Here is a 21,704-nt window from a genome sequence, read left to right as displayed (position 1 = left end):
GGTTTCCGTGTAAATGGAGCCGGTACCCGGTTGTCGCGATGTACAACGTTTGAGACTTAACACTTGCCCGGTGCCAGCTCCACAGTACATGGTTGCTATGATGCTTTGGCAATCCGGTAGCTCCCACGGCAACAGCCGGCCGCCGGAGACGACAAACGATCCGACCAATGGAATGGGGGCTACGATGGATTGGCGTTCTCGTCTGGCGGTATTTGTCGTTTGTTGTTGTAGTCTCCAGTACTTTTGTGTATTCTGGTTCCGCTGATGTCCAAACTTCTTGAGTTTGTGTATGCCAGATACGACTATTCGAGTTTTGTATTATACATGCACGAGTGGTACTTGATGTCATTCGTGAGACAAACCTGAAGATGACGTGATTGGAAACTCTAAATTTGTTGCGTAATAAAACAGTATCAATAAAACGGCTGTTGGTACAGTATTGTGACAAAATTTTTACAACCATTACTAGGCCAACAAGGGGAGAAGAGGTGGTGGTTCAAATGCCTCTGAGCACTTTGGGACTTAACATCTGACGTCATCAGTCCCCTATAACTTAGAACTACATAAACCTAACTAACCTAAGGACATCACACACATCCATGCCCGAGGCAGGATTCGAACCTGCGGCCGTAGCAAGTGCGCGGTTCCGGACTGAAGCCCCTAGAACCGCTCGGCCACCGCGGCCGGTAGTATTGTGACATTTCATGGAGCAGCCACTGTCCCACGCTACTGAACCCAGGATGGAGATACATTTAAGTAAAGGAAATGACCAGCAGCGGTACGGGGTACACCCCGCCATGAGCCGTACGGTTTCATGCGGAGGATGGATGTAGATGTAGATGTAGATGAAGAACCATCTCATTCCACACAGAGCGTAGACACTACGATTTGCCAGTGCCTAAAAGGTAGACACCATGGGAATCAGGGCGCCTTCTTTCCAGGAAAATGACCATGGGTTTGCTCGTACTTGTCTGACATGAAACATTTTCCGTGAGTCGTAATCTATACCAGATTGTTAACATTTTGTTTACACTTGCGAAATTCAGAGATTGGCTGGCGTATAAGTATAATTTTCGGAGGAAGGAGGGCATGGCTTGTTTCGCAGCATCGCAATGAGAGATCGTTTAACAACATTGAGGATTGGAAAATAGACAGTTTTTCGTGGCTTCTTTCCACAGAGTTCGGGGCAGAGTTATTCTTGGTCAGTCTCTTCGTGGGGACTCTTCGGCAAATTCTTGGACAGAGTATTCTCCGAAACTTTTCGACTGGGCCTTCAGCGCGCACTTCTGCTGAGGCACATCTTCTGCAGATGGCTTTAATCTCGGCCTCTGCAACTACTTACGTTGCAGACTAGCGTCTTGTATCGCGGCCAGTGTGATTGCGGTTTGATATTGTCAGGTCAATGTTACACGAATTGTTCTAATTCTTCTGGAGTTTAGGGTATTTTGTTTCGAATTATGTTGTGAACGATGGATTGTTCACGACTGAAGTAGTTGGGCTCCAGCACGTGTTTCCATTTACCCCACAATGATCGATGTGACCATCATGTCCGGGTTCGAAATCGTGTGTTTAATCCTTTCCAGTGAAACGAGAGTTTGGTTCCAGATGCTTTCCCTTTCTCTATCCCGCACACTGTGACGCACCGTATTGTTCTCATTTTACCGGAATATTGTACGTATTCTATAGTTCAATATCCTCTTATCTATCGGCTTGGAAAAGTGACGGTTTCATTCATAAATAAAGTTTTTGTTTTATTTTAGTCCATTTTCAGAACAATAAATATTGGTGAAAGTGAAACCGTCTTAGATTCGAGTAATTACATGAATCGCTTCACAGTTTCAGTACTATGGCCGTACGCAATACGTGCGCGCATTAGTTGGCTGTGTGAACGGCGTCCGTGTCCAGTCACTGAATACTGATGTAATGTTTTTCATTACACCAAGAGAATTATTTGCACTTATAGCCGTTGTACCTTATGTACATGTTTCATTACAGAATGATCCTCGTATGTTATTAACGTAACGTCCGCCTCGGTAGCTGAGTGGTCAGTGCGATTGAAGGCCAGGCTAAGAGGCCCGGGTTCGATTCTCTGGTGGGATGGAGATCTTCTCCACTCATGGACTGGGTGCTGTGTTGTCTTCATAATCATCATCTCATCCCCATCGACGCGCAAGTCGTCGAAGTGGCGACACATAAGAAAGTTGCACCAGGCGACTGGTCTACCCGACGGGAGGCCCTAGCCACACATTTCATTTTCATTAACGAAACAAAAGTATCAGCTGCGACAGAGGAAATTAATACACTTCGTAAAAGGACTTTCGTAGTCGCTATGCACTTCTTGACGAAAGATGGAACAGATAACATTAGTTTTAAAAATCCCCTTTGACCGTACCAGGAACCTTAGACGGACAATGGACACATCCGCGATTAGTTACAGGGGAGGTGGGAAGGGGGGGTTGGAGGCTATGGTGGCTATAGCCCCCCAGCCCCCAAAGGAGTATCATATTACACTGGATAGAATGACTTCATAAATCTGCGAATGTATTATCCCAACATATTCAATCTTTTTTTTTTTAATAATTATGTAGCAATATAGGTTGCAACGAAAACTCTCTTTCAAATTCTGAAGGTGGCAGGGGTAAAATACAGGGAGCGAAAGGCTATTTACAATTTTTGCAGAAACCAGATGGCAGTTATAAGAGTCGAGGGACGTCAAACGGAAGCAGTGGTTAGGAAGGGAGTAAGACAGGGTTGTAGTCTCTCCCCAAAGTTATTCAATCTGTATATTGAGCAAGCAGTGAAGGAAACAAAAGAAAAATTCGGAGTAGGTATTAAAATCAATGGAGAAGAAATAAATACTTCGAGGTTCACCGATGACATTGTAATTCTGTCAGAGGCAGCAAAGGACTTGGAAGAGCAGATGAAAGGAATGGACAGTGTCTTGAAAGGAGGATATAAGATGAACATCAACAAATTCAAAACGAGGATAATGGAATGTAGTCGAATAAAGTCGAGTGATGCTGAGGGAATTAGATTAGGAAATGAGACACTTAAAGGAGTAAAGGAGTATTGCTATTTGGGGAGCAAAATAATTGATGATGGTCGAAGTAGAGAGGATATAAAATGTAGACTGCCAATGGGAAAGAAAGAGTTTCTGAAGAAGAGAAATTTGGCAACATCGAGTATAGATTTAAGTGTCAGGAAGTCGTTTCTGAAACTATTTGTATGGAGCGTAGCCATGTATGGAAGTGAAACATGGTCGATAACTAGTTTGGACAAGAAGAAAATTGAAGCTTTCGAAATGTGGTGCTACAGAAGAATACTGAAGGTTAGATGGGTAGATCATATAACTAATGAGGAAGTATTGAATAGAATTGGGGAGAAGAGGAGTTTGTGGCAGAGCTTGACCAGAAGAAGGGACCGGTTTTTAGGACATGTTCTGAGGCATCAAGGGATCACCAATTTAGTATTGGAGGGAAGTGTGGAAGGTAAAAGTCGTAGAGGGAGACCAAGAGATGAATACAATAGACAGATTCAGAAGGATGTAGATTGTAGTAGGTACTGGGAGATGAAGAACCTTGCACAGGATAGAGTAGCATGGAGAGCTGCATCAAACCAGTCTCAGGACTGAAGACCACAAGAACAACAGGTTGTAATGTATTTCTAACACATTTTAACGAAAGAATAAGAGCGGCAAACTGCTTACTGTCTAAACCAGTACATATCATTTAACTTAAAATGGGCGTCTTATTATTTATTAATACACATTTTTTTACCCTGAACGCCAAAACAGTCACCAAAAACTACTTTAAGCAAAACCAAATTTTACCAATTTGTAGGTGGAGGACCCCTACTCTCCTTTTTTTGAAGCGATATTCCATTCCTCCAAACACTCCCCCCCTCCTCCCATTAGCCCCCAACCCTCTTCGAACGACTTCTAAATCGCCTCTGATTAGTTACAATATACCATTTTTTTCTGGTGAATGTACGCCTGTAGTCCGCTTCCGTATGTGAGTGGTCAGAGTGACTGACTGCCACGCAGAGGACCTGGGTTCGACTCCCGGTACCGTCAGGATTGTTCCTTGGTCGGAGGACTGGAACAGTGTGTGCTCAGCCGGCGAATGCCAACTGAGGACCTACTTGACCTAGTAGTTGTGGCACCAGCTCTGCCAACCCGATAGCAACCGGCACTGCGGTGTGGTGAAGCAGCGGCTCCGTACCGCATCCGTGTGACGCCATTGGGTGATGGACTATGCGGTGGTCGGTCGAGCCCGATTCTTCCGTCGGTGGCCAGAATAACGGTGGTTACTGTGTTATTATCGTACGCTTCTACACGGGTTCTGTCGATCGGATTACACACATCAGCAACTGAATTGGAGATAGCCACTGAGTTGGGGAGAGATAGCTCTCCCGTCGTGACGGTGAATGGAGCAGTATGATGTAATTAGAAATTCGTCAGACCCCCTACTAGCCTTCGGTCTGACAGTGGAGCGCAGATCACGGATGACCGATTCAAAGGACAATCAGTTCCCGAGGTTTCGCATGTAAATGTGTTACCTCGCGTTTAGTATCGCAGCTTACAGTTCTCAACAGTGGCTCAGAGACAAACCTGTAGCGGAACAGATATAATACTCCGCCAGCCCTGAAACAGAGCCGTACGCTTGTGACGAGGTTACAGTGATTATTCACAATGCTCTGTAAATCTTGCCGCCGCACAGCAACAAAAGCTACTAACTCTACATAAAATTTATAGCAGGCTATTTTCAGGGGCGGCCGTTCGTCGTGAGCGCAGGCGAATCAACCACCTCCATCAGAACAGCTGGGGTACCGTAAGGTTTAATACTCGGCCCCATACTGTATTCTATCTACACAGTCAATGAAGAGAGTAATGAGAGGATCTAAGTGTGCGACACGACTGTTCTCACCAGATGTAGATGGTCAGTGGTTTTTAATCACGGCCTGCAAGGCGCCTAGACCCAGTAACGAACTGCGTTTAACGTCACGAAAAGCCAAGTCGTGGTAGTGGAGCAGTTTACCCGTTACTCGTCCGCCCCTGGTAGCTGAGTGCTCAACGCGGCGGAATGTCATACCTAACGGCCCAGGTTCGGTTCCCGGCTGTGTAGCAGATTTTCTCCGCTCAGGGACTTGGTGTTGTGTTGTCCTTATCATCATAATTTCATCCGCATCGACACGCGAGTCGTTAAAGTGGCGTCAACTTGAAAGACTTGCACCAGGCGAACGGTCAAGCTGACGGGAGGCCCTAGGCACAAGGCGTTTCCATTTTACCTACTATTCAATGAGACGTTTGATCAATATGTCACATGTGGTTTGATAATCTTTTCACTTTGTATTTACGCAGAGATATACTATGGAAGTGCAGCGTGGAGCAGCACGGCGAAGGCACATTTTCAGAATCTGCAAAGCCTGCAAAATAAGACACAACGCTGAATCTGCCACGGCCTGTAGAAAGTTCTAGCCAGTATCTTTGCGAAAGATCCTGTCCGACATCGCTAAAGCAGTGCAGTGAGGTGGCGTTCGACGGAGAGGCACCTCCGTCGGGTCCTTGTTCAGCAATAGATTTCCATCGACAGTATTTTTCCGACGAGGAGAGAAGTGATGAAGTAATTTTCCTGCGCAGCATACTAAAAGCCAAGTTCCTCGATGCCGGCCGCGGTGGTCTAGCGGTTCAGGCGCTCAGTCCGGAACCGCGCGACTGCTACGGTCGCAGGTTCGAATCCTGCCCCGGGCATGGATGTGTGTGATGTCCTTAGGTTAGTTAGGTTTAAGTAGTTCTAAGTTCTAGGGGACTCATGAACTCAGCAGTTAAGTCCTATAGTGCTCAGAGCCATTTGAACCATTTTGTAATATCAGCAATGTGAAACTCCCATAAACCTCTTAGACTCTTCGACAAGCCCAGTATTTTAACAAGACTTCCTCTTTACCCTTATGGAAGAAGATTTTATTTTTCTTATGATATTCAGGCCTATTTTCTCGAAATTTTTCATGTAGATGGTCCAGAACACATCCAGTGTGTTCGACAGTGTTTGTATTTCCCTTTTCCAGGCGATCGATATGAAGAACTTTTTGGATAGCAGAAAACAGTGGCAGAAGAAGTCGATTTCCCATTCTTTGACTTAGGGTCTTAGGATTAGTCCACTCTTTCTGAAAAATACCGCGCATGTAACCACAAACTAATATCCAACGCTAGTGTAAAACTACTGCCAATCTGACTTATTATGATTCTGATCTACAACGACAATCGGTAAGCTAAGTGTCGTTAACAACGGCCAACGGATTCGGGCAACCAGTGTAACAGCCTACACTCGAATATCTAATACCACTCATCACATCCGGAAGATGGTAGAGACTAAGCAAGTGTCTCTAAATTATAATGTGCCACTGAATTCTAATTACATGTGGCACTAAGCGGTGGGAGGTAGTTTCTGTCATTGTATATAACAGGGAACATATTAACTCCTTGCCCTCGTACGAACCCTAATTTTTCTCATCTTCGTGGTCCTTACTCGAAACGTACGTTGCCGGCAGTAAAATCGATTTGCAGACATCCTGAAATGCCGATCCTCTAAATTTTCCCGACAATGCCTCTCGAAAAGAATTTCGTCTTCCCTACAGAGATTTCCATCTAAGTTCACGAAACATCTTCGTAAAGCTTGCTCGTTGATCGAACCTACCGCTAACAGAACTAGCGATTCGCCTCGGAATTGTTTCGATGCGTTCCCTTAATCCGACCTGGCGGGGATCCCATATACTCGAGGAGTACTCAAGAATGGGTCGTACTAGTGTTCATTACGGGGCCTGGTTTATAGATGAGCTACTCTTCCCTAGAATTCTCCCAGTAAACCAAACATTCCCCTTCCCTATTACTGTCCTTAAGTGCTCGTTCCATTTCATATCGCTCTGCAACGATTCGCCTAGACACTTAATCGACGCGGCTGTGCCAAGCAGCACAGTGCTAAAATTATAATTCGAATTTTCCGAGATTTTTTTCCTTCTCATCTGCGTTAACTTACATTTTCCTACATTTAGAGTAAGCGGCGACTCGTCGAAAGGATTAGAAAATTTATTTAAGTCATCTTGTATCCTCCTACAGTCATTGAACGACGATACACCACAGCATCTTCAACAAAGAACCAGATTACTGCTCACAGATTATTTATTTGCATAGAGAATAAGAATGGTTCTATCACATTTCCCTGGGCACTCTCGACGATACCCTTGTCGCTGATAAACACTCACAATGAGATGGGTTCTTTTATTTGCGAATGCTAATTAATCAATAAATAGATCTCATCACTCGGAACAAAATGCATGCGAGTCACAGACATGTCACACATGACTTCTCTCCCATAGGTTAACTTCCAACTGTGGTAACAAGGAGCCCATAAATTTAAGGGAAAACCAGTTTGCCAAATAACGAACATCAGCGAACTATGCGCGAGGGATAAGTTTTCGGAAAAAATCTGACTGGCTAACTAACTGAAAAGGTAATGTGCTGACATTACTACATTGTATGACGTCTTAGATAGCTATAGGGGATTGTTTTGGAATTTTAGGCCACATACTGTTGAAAGTTACCTGTGAGATATGTAAGCTTATAGATTACCATATTTTACGCATCTGCTAACATTAGAGGACTTTCACTATGATAACCGGTGCCCACTAATCCATGTCTAAGGTCAAGAAAGTCTCAGCTCATTTGAAATGGGAATCTAAACGACGATCTCTGGCCAGCTGAATGTGTCAGCCAATAGGAAATCAGCATGGGCTGTGCCATGCACAGTGTTTGGTATTCTAATGGCACGCAAAAGAGTATTCTGTTCTCCTTAGCCTGTGGTTGATCTAATGCATGTAGACGGAGAGGCTGGCTGATGGTTGCAGCTTGGATTTGCATGTGAAACTTGCAGTGAGAATTTCTTACTGTATTCTGTGGCTACGAGCCATTGGTTTTGAGGTAACGCATTGTCTAGCGCAGCTTGACATGTTATATTAGTGGAAATAGTTCACGTCCGTAGCAGTGAGCCTTTAAAAGTGGTGTTACTCAACATGTTTTGTACGAGTGCTGTGGGGCATCAAACCTCAATTCACATGGGCCAGAACTCGTTTTCTCTACAGTACACATCTGAATCATGGGCGAATTATACAACCACGTAAAAACGCACCGTAGATATTGCAGAAGTGGAAAGTGCCATTGCTGTGCGGTTTTCACAGAATGGTTTGGTAGTCAGGGCTTGTATTGTTAGGCAGTCAACAGATTGTAATAATACTTAAAAGGTGAGTATTTTGTAGAGACAGGCTTTTTAAATGGAACAGTACCTACTGACAATAACAAACTAAAAGTAGGGTAAATTAGAATGTCAGTGGAGTTTGCTGCAGGACTCTAGTGCGAGTTGTTTACGAGATAACGTATTTTGAAAAGTTGCCATACCCACACTTGTACAGTACCTGTGGTAGCAAAACTAAAGAACAACACAAGTGTATACATTAGTTTTGTAGATTCTGGCCAGTGAAGAGACAACTGATTAAACTGATTATAACAGGGTATGTTCAAAATAACCACAGACATAGGTAATACATGCTTCCAATCTGGTGTGGAACGAATGCAAACATGTGCTGGCATTTCAGCAAAGACGTCGGAACAGGGAGCAGTAATACATCATTGCATATCATCGGTATCGTTGGCAACTCCTTGTAAACAGTGCCTTTCAACTTTCCCCACAGAAAATATCTACAGGCTTCATTACGGGGAAGACGCTGTCCAAGGTACAGCTCCTCTGCGTCCAATCCAACGTTTTGGAAACAATTCGTGAACACGTGCTGTAGTACTTCGTGCACTATTGGCCGGACAGCCACCATATTGGTATCACAGAGTCAGCCGGCCGATGTGGCCTAGTGGTTCTAGGCGCTTCAGTCTGGAACCGCGCGAGTGCCACGGTCGCAGGTTCGAATCCTGCCTCGGGCATGGATGTATGTGATGTCCTTAGGTTAGTTAGGTTTAAGTAGTTCTAAGTTCTAGGGGACTGATGACCTCAGCTGTTAAGTCCCATGGTGCTCAGAGCCATTTTTGGTATCACAGATTCCTCCTAGTCTGCGGAAGAAGGCCTTTTAGTATCACAGAGATGGCCTGTTAAGAGGCTGCGATGCTTGTGCGCGTTCAGTATTTCGTCTATAAAAAATGGGGATATGAGCTGATGGTTTACTATCCCACACGACACGTTTACACTCCATGGGCGGTGACGTTCCACTTGTCGAAACCAATGGGCACTGTCAACAGACAAATATTGTATGTTTCGGCGGTTTATCTGGCCGTGACTGGTGAATGTGGCTCCATCGCTTAACAAGATCTGTGATATATCTGGAATATCCAGTCTTAATGCCCTTGTACAAATCCCATCGTACACTCACGACCAACTGTTTGGACTATCACACACTAACTTACAAGTCACAAAAGTCACAATGTACACAAGGCACATAGAAGCTCACTGTGAGCAAACATAACAACATCCTACCTAACAACTATGCAGGACGAATAGCACAAACAAGTGTTGGTGTGGAAACTTTTCAACATACGATATCTTGTAAGCGACTCGCACTAAAATACTGCAACAAACATCACTAACATTCAAATTTATTCTACTTTTAGTCTGTTAGTATCAACAGGCATTTTTCTGCTTAAAAGTGTATGTATGCAAAATGTTCTTAACAAATAGAATGCAAAACATTGTGCTGAAAAACTGAAATAATCTTGTGAGGGTAGAAAACTTTGGTTACAGGGGAGAGATCAGCAGATAACAATGGTAGTACCACAGGGTTCGGTTTTGGGTGCACTCCTATTCCTTCCATATAGTAGGTGTATGAGTTTCCACTTAACGTACACTTTCTAAGTATTATTAAAATCTGTTGATTGGGTAAAAATACGAGCCCCTGAGTACCAATCCATTCTGTGAAAACACATAAACAGCACTTCCCATTTCAGCAATATTTGGTGTCCAAGTTTTAGGTGATAAATCCTTAATAAATCATCTAACGACTAGGTATTTTTATCGGTTTCTTGAACGTGGGTAAATACCTTGTTATGCAGTGGTGTTGGGTGCCATGTGGTTCATGTAGTATTAAATGTCGTCCATGTACTATGAGCTGTCTTTTGAATTGAAGTAGTCAGTAGTTTAGCCATTATTTACGCTCCTTGCCGTTGTTAAACTAATAGCATACATTTAGCGATTCTATTTAGTAAGGGATGTGCTCAGTTGTATGGTAGTCAGGATTTTGCCATGATCATTTACGTTCAGCAAACGTATTTATAAACCGAGAATTGCTTCCACTGTCGGCAATTATTTATTCATCGCAAGACTACTACAAGCGTTTTCGTGTGGTTCTTTCAGGTTGCAAGAGGTAACTTTACATCGATATCTTTGAGCCCCTAATGACATTACAGGATCCATTCAGTGTTCTTCTGCTATTCAGTATTTTCAATCTTTGTGTGGAAATATAACAAACAATTGTGAACCAAGCTTGCTCCTAACACTTATTTCTTCTATAAGGTTTGAGCACTATAATATACATTTTGTAAGTCAAGAGACGGATTCATTGATAGGAAGTCGGCCGGGATGGCCGAGCGGTTCTAGGCGCTACAGTCTGGAACGGTGTGATCACTACGGTCGAAGGTTCGAAGCCTGCCTCGGGTATGGATGTGTGTGATGTCCTTAGGTTAGTTCGGTTTAAGTAGTTCTAAGTTCTGGAGGACTGATGACCTCAGAAGTTAAGTCCCATAGTGCTCAGAGCCATTTGATCCATTGATAGGAAACTGGATCGTTCAGTATTCAATGAAGCCTACTGGTTAACTGTTGCGCAAAGTAAGTGAGCTCAGAGTTAAGGTGTTCTTAAAGTGAAGTTAGCGTTAAAATAAAATTTTCATCGGACGCAGTTACTAAGTGGGCGTTTTGATCTGGGCCATTTTCTGTATATTCTGTAGATTCTTATAAGTATTTAGCTTTTAACAATATGCAATGGATCTACGTTGCACGTAACAGACACACAAGCAGACATAATCTCAGCAGACGTTTGCTGTCCACAGCCACCCCTACACCTAATTGTGTTGTTACCCACGTTCCCTGCTGGTGACCGTGTGATTGGAAGGGAGCCGAACATCTCATCTGGCCTCTTTTAGCGACGCGAGTGGTCAGCCGTTCTTCCAGCGTTTTAATCACGGTTGATTAATCACCGAGACCCCGTCTGGACAGCAAACAGCAGGCGGCTTGATTAATTGTGTTTTGCCGCCGAAACCAGTACTACCGGTCAGTGTGTGTCCGAGAGACTACACCGGCGCAAACAGCAGACCTGGACGGAGGGCTCAGTGCAAATAAGCGAGACCGCAGTGCGGCTTTGGGCGCTTATCGCGCGGAACTGAAAACTGCTTCCGCACGTAGCGGCACCGTACATCATTTGGCTTATCGGATTACCTCCGTACGCCATAAACAGGTTTGCGGATCGCCTGGGGAGAGTAGACTCGAATTTTGATTAACCTGCAATTCATCTGCTGCAATCGCAGCGAAACCTGACACGCTGGGATCAAGGTGAATAAATGACACGACGAAATTTTTGACTGTCCTAATGCCAGGAATTAATGCCGTTTGTACAACTCCGGCATTAGTCTTAACTTGGATGCCTCTTGTAACTTGGATCTGCCTCTGACTCTCTTGTAAATCCGCCGTCTTACACCGGAGCTATTCTGAAAAGGCGGACTACGTACTGCACGGGATAAACTCTAGGGAAGAATAGAAGAATAACACAATAGATAATTTACTTCACGCGTGTTGTTGCCCGACTGAATGTGCACAGTGAATGTAGTGTGGCGGGTGTGTACTGACCTTCTTGGCGTTCTGGACCTTCTGCGACCGTAGCACCTTAGCATCGTCCGCTATCTGCTGGTGGAATACCTCCACGGCTGCCAACCTCGCGCGTGCCAACTTCTCGTTCTCCTCCAGTACCGTGCGCCACACGTTCCACATGTTCCTGCAACACCACAGCACAGCACCACTTAGTAAACAATAGGGACGAAAGTCAAATAAGAATTTCTTTAGATACGTACGCTTGTGTAAATCAGCTACAAAACATGTAGTAATCTGGGAGGTGTTACGAGTACTTAGACGGCACAAAATGGCACTACTTTATTTCTTCAGGATAAGAAGTGAGTAGGGCTCTGTGGCAGCTGAATGCCTATCGGCTTGATCGTTAGAACCAATAGGCAAAGGGCGTTAACCGTCCTGTGTATGGGGAGAAATAAAAGGGAGGCCGCAGCTTTACCGACGACGGCCGACCGCCACAGGCTGAAAGAAGCACGTCCGTCTGAGTCGACACCGTGATGGCGGCTGTTATGCCGGAGCAAAGGGCCGGCAACCCATATTACACCACAGAGGACGAGGTTGTCTACGACCAAGGCGTGCCACAGCCTGCAGGAAGTATCACTACGTCAAAACCTGATTGGCCGGAGACAGCTACTTAGGGACTAGAACCAGCGCCGAAGTTCAGTTCATGCTGGATCCCGACCTCTTGTACTGGTACCATTGAAGATTACGTCTTCGTCTCTGAATTGGACTGTTACTAGTGTGTGTGTGTGAGTGTGTGAGTGTGTGAGTGAGTGTGTGAGTGTGTGAGTGAGTGTGTGTGTGTGTGTGTGTGTGTGTGTGTGTGTGTGTGTGTGTGTGTGTGTGTGTGTGTGTGTGTGTGTGTGTTTTACCACGAACCTTTGTGGCAAATTAGAAGTGAACTTTTGTTAGCCTCAATTAGGAGACTTTTACTGGCATCGTTCATATTACCTTTCGTTTGTTCTTCAGTCATCAACCTTGTGAACTTACATCAATAAAAGCTGTGTTTGTGAAAAATTGCGAATTATCAGTCACCACAGCGGCTGTAGCTCGTATCTTAATGCTTGATCACTGTTTGTGGTCCAGGGTATAGCTCTGATATCGGAATCTTTGTATTTTCTATTTGTGTTGCTGTTTAATACCTCGATAGCGGTGAAGAATTCAGTGCTTATGGTAACATAAAGAATAAGGAACGATATTACCATTAGTAATATATCTCAAGTGATTGGATCGTGATTGTAGTCCTGCTATGTTTGAAGTGTGTGTGTTTTTTGTCATATTTTGGAAGTCCCATTATTATGTTTCAATGTTTCCTCTAGTAAATCAAAATTATTTATTGCCAGTGACTGTTCTGTCTTCAGGGAGACATTCCAATGGCAACACTGTTACTAATATGTTCTTTACATCGTAGGTTCTTCATGGTTGTCTTGGTGATATTAATTACAATACATGAACAATGGATGTACACTACACTTGCAGTACACAGAAACAGACACACAAATACACACAGCAATAAGAGACGAAGAGCAATGGGCACAACTAAATGAATAACAAACAGTATTTCAAAACAACACATGAAGAGTATCTGCGGACACGATTTACAGACATACATGTATGTAACGTAACAACAACCTCCAGACGGTAGGCTTCGATACCTACAGTGTCAGTGAAAACAGCGACACTGCAGAGCAAACCGAGGAGGAGGAACATGAGATGTAACGGTAAATAAGACACCTAGAATTATAAATCAGAAATAATTTGCCAAAACAAGCTGGAAAAATTTTGTATATCATTCAAATAACAATTGAGGATAGCGAATACAGTAAATGCAGTGTAAGATGCTGGCAGCGAGTCAAGACAGTACCGAATGTTGTACACGGATGATTATCTAATGTTCATGCATGGGATTAGCAATGCCATTTCTCTACTACAAACTATAAACTGTTTTGTCGTCAGATCAAAAAAAGCTACTAACAAATCTCTCTTTTATCCCATCATTTTTTAAAAATTCTTCTTAAAACAACAAAATTTTATTCATATTTCAACTTCAGGTTATTGTTATAGTAAAAAAAAGTATTATTCTTTGTCAAATGTTGCAGATGAAAACAAAACAAAAAACTACCAAAAAATGATAAATGAAGTCTGTAATGTGGTACGACCTGTTCTAAAAATCAAATAACACGTCTTTAAATTATCAATAAATAAATAATCAGCCTGCACATAAACGATCTAGTGGATAACGTTTGCAAGTTCCATGGTGCTTTTCGCGAAGGATGGTGCTATACACAGAGAAGTCGCAGCGCTAGAAAAATGCAGCGAAATGCAAGGAGACCTGCAGAGGAACGACACTTGATGCAGGGATTGGCAACTGTCCTCAGGGTAAACAAATGTTGCACATGTATAGGCATAAAAATCCGTTGTTCTCTGACAACACCACTGCTGAACAATTACTGAAGGCAGTCGCACCCGTAATATAGATAGGAGTGTGCGTATAATGAGATTTAAAATTGAGCGGCCATATGAAAGTATTCGCAGGGAAGGCACATGCCAGACAGAAGCACTGGAAGAATCCTCAGGAAGTATGCACTCACAAAGGAGGTAAGTTACGAAATGCTCGTTCAAACAAAACTTATATATCGCTCGTCAGTCTGGGATCCGTACCGAATAGGACTCATAGGTGAAATGAAGATCAGAGCGTTTCATTACAGACTAATTTACTCTGAAGGGTCAAAGAAACTGCTACAGCTGCCTAGTATCACGTAGGGCCCCCGTGAGCACGCAGAACTGCCGCAGCACGACGTGGCATGGACTCGACTAATGTCTGAAGTAGTGCTGGAAGAAATTAACACCATGAATCCTGCAGGGCTGTCCATAAATTCGTAAGAGTACGAGGGGATGGACACCTCTTCTGAACAACACGTTGCAAGGCGTCCCAGATATTCTCAATAATGTCCATGTCTGGGGAGTTTGGTGGCCAGTGGAAGTGTTTAAACCCATAAAAATGTTCCTAGAGCCACTCTGTAGCAATTTTTGACGTGTGTGGTGTCGCGTTGTCCTGATGGAATTGCCTTAAGTCCGTCGGAATGCAAAACGGACATGAATGGATGCAGATGATCAGACAGGATGCTTAGGTACGCGTCACCCGTCAGTATCTTATCTAAACGTATCAAGCGTTCCATATAACTTCAACTGCACACGCCTCACACCATTACAGAGCCTCCTCCAGCTTGAATAGTCCACTACTGAGATGCAGGGTCCATGGATTCATGAGGTTGTCTCCATACCTGTACACGTCTATCCGCTCGATACAATTTGAAACGAGACTCGTCCGATCAGGCAATTTCAAGTCACCAATAGTCCAATGTCGTGTTGCCGGGCACAGGCGAGGAGTGAAGCTCCGTGTGATGAAATCTTCAGGGGTACAAGAGTGAGCATTCGGCTCTGAAAGCCCACACTGATGATGTTTCGTTGAAAGATTTGCACCCTAACGCTTGTTGTTGGGCCAGCACTGAAATCTGTAACAATCTGTGGAAGGTTTCTCTTCAGTAATCGTTTTCACGTTCATGCAGGATTTTTTTCCGGCCGCAGCGATGACGGAGGTTTGATGTTTTCGGATTCCTGATATTCATGGTGCACTAGTGAGATTGTCGTACAAAAAAAATCCCCCTTCATCGCTACCTCGGAGGTGTTGTGTCCCATCGCTCGTTCGCCGTTTATAACTCAACGCTAAAACTCACTTAAATCTTGATAACCTGCCATTGTCGCAGCAGTAACTGACATGACAATTGCGCCAGCCATTTGTTGTCTTAAATAGGTGCTGCCGACCGCTGCGCCGTGTTCTAGTAGTTTACATAGCTCTGTAGTTGAATACGCATGCCCGTACCAGTTTCTTTGACGCTCGAGCGTAGTAAGCACGAAAGCTTCAAGGAGATGCTCAGCCAAATCCAGTGGAAGACGCTGCAAGAGCAGCGTTCTGTATCATGGTGTGGTTTAGTGACAAAGTTCCGACAGCTTACATTTCTGATGATTTTTTTCTCCTACAGTATATCTCGCGAAATGGCCATGTGGGTAAAATTACAGAGATTCTAGCTCACACAGAGGCTTGCCAAGAATCGGTATTTCCGTGAACTATTAGTGACTGGAACAGGAAGAGAGGCTAGTAACAGTAATACACTAGGTACTTTTAGCCACAGACCATTAGGTGCGTTGTATAGATATAGACGTAGATCTGGTACCTTATACGTGCGGAAACATACCAAGGGCTTTCGAATATATGGAGATTCGACGGGACTAAATCAAGACTATATGGAGAATATGGTGTGAAGAATGGCAGCTGTTTCTGAATGTAGGAAAAAGTAATGCGAGTGACTAGGAAAATAAAACGCGTGCTGTGCGGGTGCACTATTAACAGTGTTCTGCTTTAGACAGTCACGTCGTTTAGATACGTATCTGGGCGTAACGTTGCAAAGTGATATGAAATAGAACGAGCAAATGAGGAATGTGTTGGGGAGGGTGAATGGTCGACTTTAGCTTATTGGGAGAATTTTAGGAGAGTGTGGTTAATCTGTAACGGAGTCCACATATGGGACCATGGTGTAACCCATTCTTGAATAGCGTTCGAGTCTTTGGGATACGCATGAGGTCGGGTTAAATAAAGACATCGAGGCAATTCGGAGGCGAGGTGCTAGATTTGTTGACGGTAGTTTCGGACAACACGCAAGTGTTACGGATATGCTTCGGAAACTCAGATGGGAATACCTGGAGGGAAGGCGATGTTCTTTTCGAAGAACACTGCTGAGGAACTTTAGAGAATCGGCATTTCAAGCTCACTGCAGAAAGATCCTGCTGTCGCCAACGTATTTAGCGCAAAGACCATGAAGATAAGATACGAGAAATTAGGGATCATACAGAGGAAAATACGACTGTCCTTTTTTATTTCGTCTGTCTGCGATTAGTGCAGAAAATGAAACAAATGGTATCGGTACAGGATATTCTCCGCCACCCACAGTACAGTGGCTTGCGGAGTATGTATGTAGATGTAGATGCAGATGTAGACATACTCGAACACACCGAAATGCAACATCGTGGAGACTTTGCATGGTGTGGCTGGCGATAAGAGGACGCTTGTTGTCATACAATTTAAATAGTTAAAGAATTCCATTTGAAAATTGGCGTTGACGTCTTGAGGCAGCACCTTGAAATGACAGTTACCTGCACGTATCAGAGGTTTGGGACCGTGGCTTCTTCTGAGTGTAGCTTTAATGGACTTCCATAAGGTTCGGCTAGCTGAGTCTAAAGGTTTCGTACCATTTTTCACATGATATTCTCGTTGCGCTGTTTACAACAAAGGACAATCCCCCAGTATATCTCTGTTATGCTCTCATGCGTCATTAATCGACATTTAACATCAGTGTCTTGACAGTGTTAAATAAACTCTGCAACGTACGGGGAGTTTACTGTAAAATTATCGATATATTGAAAAATATCTATTGGTAGTCTTAGTCGACCATGAGTTGCTATCTGACTTAAGTTGGCTCTGTTTAAACGCGCGGCTATGCCCCCAGTATCATTTGCTTCGAAATTACCATTACACTCTAATTATTATACTAAAATATGGTGATTGTTAGCTACGAAATCAATAATGCGGTGATTAGCATATGATACCAAATTATGATTTATTCAGAAAACAGGATGAGCAACATTTCTAGCCTAACATGACAATACGATACACCCGCTAACCTAAGTAGCCTATCATTGGCACAATGCATTCTCTTTTCCTAACTATTTAAGTCAACACTGAGCCCGCAAGTGACTCTATTGCAGTTGTGTCTGAATGGACACAGACTCAGAGAGCTAGCGGAATACGAACTCATTTAGAATTACAGTGCCCTACTTTGGCTGATGCTTGCTAAAATCACCGTACTTCTCCATGATGATTACGACGGTCAGCCCAACCAACGTCGTGATGCCGTCTTTCCTGTGAGCGAGCTTGGCTTTAATCTCCAACGTGGACGTGGTTTGCGCCCGTAAACTCCTGTACGTAAGTGTTCAATTGCGGAGTCCGTCACTAGTCAACACTCAAGCTACTTGCACATATGCCAAGAGTAGTTGGTCGACTCAAGTGCGTGGCAGCAAAGGTACACTTCAGATTGCATATGAACACCACAAGTTAGTACAAATCTGTTTGTCTCCTCGGAGGAACAGATAACGCTACGTGTGTGGAGTCGTATGCTCTAAACTATTCAGACTTGGAGAGTAACCACTGGACTCAATGCCGGTAACTTCTCCAACCTACTTCTCTCCACGCTCTCCAAGCAGGGCAGCCAGACACCGCGACTGAGCTGTTCCACAGCCGACCCCAGAGCCCACCTTCAGAGTATTTGCAAATCTGTCCGTTCTTCGCCGCATGGATCCGTGCGCGTTGGTAGCCAATCACGACGCACACTTCCATGTATCCGTGCGCGTTTGTACCCAACCACGACACAGAATACTCTCGCGGATGCTGTTGCCGCCTAAATTTTAACATGTATCTCTACGCGCTCTGGGCCAATCCCGTCACAGTCTTCCGCAAGTTTTCCACTGTGGGGCGAAATCGTCTTTCTCTCTTTCGCATATAGTTCCTTCTCGCTTCTTGTTGTGATGGCCCAGCCTCTCCGAACGTCTTTGGTGGTCTGAAGTGCCAGCCGACAAATGGGTCCGGCCGCGGCCATCCCGTTAGTTTGACATGACATAAACACCGTCCTTAGGGGTTCCGGCCGTGTTCCAGCCTCTGAGCCCATCTCGTTAGTCTGACATGACACACACAACTTCCTTTTCTGTGTCCATTCTCTCCTACCGGAGGGCCAATTATCAATTATTATTCGGTGTATTAATACTGATTTAGCATCATGTAAGGTGCAAATCTGCTACCTTACAACTCCTTTGTTTGTGGCATTAAATGTTCTATCCACAGTAGTACAGGCATGCTACGAGTAAGTTTGTGAATGTCTCACTGGAGTGTACTAGAATGCAAAAACGTGTCGCCGCGTAGCAAGAGTTTCAGGAACCGAACGATTAAATGAAACAGGGGTGCGAAACATCAAACATGTGCCGTTATTTTCAACTGCTAAAAAAATCCTTTCTTGTTAAGAGCGTTTCCTTGATGCTGTGCGTTGACTGAGAGTTTTTTTTTCTTTTTTTCGCTACAGGAGGTGCATTCCGAGGCTTTTCTCAACGAGTATGCTAGATAGGACTGTGCTTGAAGAGCACTAAAGTACTTTGCCATATATGTAACAGATTCGCAGCCTTCCCTTGTAGTCGAACCACGAGCTGCCTCAGTTACTGCTCACCCTTGGCCCAAATAGTTCGTGTGATCTGTGTACATGGTGAGAGTGGTTGAAACTGTGGTGTGGCGATAGCTCGCAGCGACAGACAGACCGCAGCAACTTACTGTACAGCGAGTTACTGCCACGCAGTAATTGGTTTAGCATGGCCCGTGTTGGCGGTTTAGCCGGCCCCGCCTGCCTCTGTAATTATCCTCGATAGCCGCCTTCCTGCACAGGGAGGCAAACTTCCGAAGAGCCTGCAAAGTTGGCAGCCGCCGCCTCGTTAACAGCTCACTTGGGCTTCATAAGGCGAGCCAGCTTTTTGCGGTAGGCGGCGCCTCATCAGCCGCGTCGCACGCCTGCCGTCGTTCGCGAGAATGCTTGAAGATGACCGCCTGGATGACGAAACACGCCCTGACATCGCCGCATTTGCATGACTCCTACATATTAATGCGCATCCTCGTTTGTTCCTACGTCGTTGGTTGTGAGAAACGAGGAGGCAGCCTGAGATCGCTTCATCGCAGTGCTCTTTGTCCGAAGAATGAGTGTGATTATGGTTCTCCTCACACGCTTCCTCATTCACAAACCGCAAGTAACCGTACAGTGTGTCGTGCACAGTGTAACAGTGACTTTTAATTAATGTGGCTTCGATGATAACCTTTAGTCCACTAGCACATTTACATTAAAATGTCGCCAGTCAGTATTTTTGTGAAATTTTCAAGGCATATGTTTGTATAGATGTACATGTAGAAATTACTTTCTTTGAAAAAACTCATGTTTTGTGGAACTGATGGCTTTACACAGTTGGTCTGAATCATTTTTAACAAATACAATGCAAAAAAATGTGCTCAAAAACTGAAACAATCTTTAGAGGATAAAAAACTTTGCTTACTGGGGAGAGATCAGCAGATAACAAAGGTAGTACCACAGGGTTCGGTTTTGGGTCCACTCCTATTCCCTTTATACAGTTTGTGTATCGTCGCATATTTTGCATATTTCCACTCAATACTGTGTTATGGAATAGTTTTCTGCGACAATTCACTATCCAGAACGGAAGTATTGATTGCACAAAGCGAGCATTAAGAAAGATATGTGACGCTAAGAAAATTGCCGTAAATAATCCATCACAACTGAATAATTACAGTGACGTTCATACCTACAACACTATAGAGCAAAATGACCTTCATTATCCATTGTTAAAGCTGTCAGTAGCTCGGAAAAGAGTTCATTTACAACTCCCTCTAGTTCCATGAAAGTCATTCCGTGATATCTTAACATTTGTCCTACCATCCTGTCCCTTCAGCTTGTCAGGGTTTTCAACATATTCCTCTCCGATTTTAAGAAGAACGTGCTCATTGAAAATTAGATGGGCTGATAAAGGGAGGTAAGAGTTCAATACGCAGGAACGAAAATCTTTGATCATTTGTGCACTAACATAAGGATATTTTCAAATTTTAAACTAACCTAAAATCATTTGTCCTGCCAACTCCTATTCTATCGATGAAATTATATTGAAAAACTGGTAGCCTATAAAAATTAAAAATAAATATATAAGAAAAAATAAAAAAACGCATTCATTATTTTTAACACTAATCATTTATACATATCCTGCAAACTGACTCATTCCACACAATTTCGATAAAAGAATCACTCAAGTGGTCTAGGGAACACGTAACTAAGTAACACATAACAATTTTTTTAATTTTTGCATGATATACAAACGAGTTTATGCATACAAAATTGTAATATGTGCACAATATAATAAGAATAATAATCATCCAAGATCCAAAACGGTATTTGGAAAAGAAAAAGTTGAATTACATTCCACGGTAGATTCCACGGCAGATATGTCGACAGAGTACGCTGTTGGGCACATACCAGAAGATCCTTTCAGTACAAGTTTTTAACATGGGGCTTCACGCCAGGTGACACTTAAAGGCATGTTGACCCAACGGCGTCATTAGTTAAAACTGCAGTGGGCATGGGATCTTCGAAACTGGAAAGCGGATGAATGGAAACATGTCGCCTGGACCAGTGAATTACATTCACCTGTACTTCTATGTGACTTGTGATATAATCGAAGGTACCATGATAGCTGTGGCCTATTTGAAGATTATTGCGGATCACTTGCGTACGTTCATGCTTGTTGTCCCCCTGTACTCTTCCAGCAGGGTAACTTTTCGCGGCACAGCGCCGAAATCGTGTTACACCATTTTAGACAGTATGATAGTTACCTAACGATGTCATGCTACCAAATTCGTCTGGTTAGAACTCGATGGAAGGCGTCTCACACACTATCGGTCGTCCACATACCACTGGTCCGTAATTTACGTGACCTGTGCGTAGGCGTCTGGTACTGCATAGCTCCGGAAACCTACCAAGGACCTGTTGAATCCATGCCATGTAGAACTGCTGCTGCATTGAAGTCCAAAAGTGAACCAACACGGTATTAAGAAGGTAGTCACACTGTTTTGACTCGTCAGTGTATTTTAAGTAACCATTCCTTACACTGGTTAAA

At 43.8% G+C, this 21,704-nt stretch overlaps 1 protein-coding gene across 1 annotated transcript in view; it reads right to left on the bottom strand.

Annotated features, from left to right (window-relative positions):
• LOC126365773 (protein nervous wreck) overlaps positions 1-21,704 on the bottom strand; it is a 692,956-nt gene that overhangs the window by 245,320 nt on the left and 425,932 nt on the right. The window contains exon 5 of the mRNA XM_050008297.1: positions 11,886-12,030. Within this exon, the coding sequence (XP_049864254.1) occupies positions 11,886-12,030 (145 nt within the window). The remainder of the gene's footprint in view (positions 1-11,885; positions 12,031-21,704) is intronic.

Source organism: Schistocerca gregaria, chromosome 4 (genome assembly GCF_023897955.1).
Source record: "Schistocerca gregaria isolate iqSchGreg1 chromosome 4, iqSchGreg1.2, whole genome shotgun sequence".
NCBI classification, from domain to species: Eukaryota; Metazoa; Arthropoda; class Insecta; order Orthoptera; family Acrididae; genus Schistocerca; species Schistocerca gregaria.
Note: the sequence above shows the minus strand (reverse complement) of the source record. Positions and strands in the feature narration are given on the sequence as shown.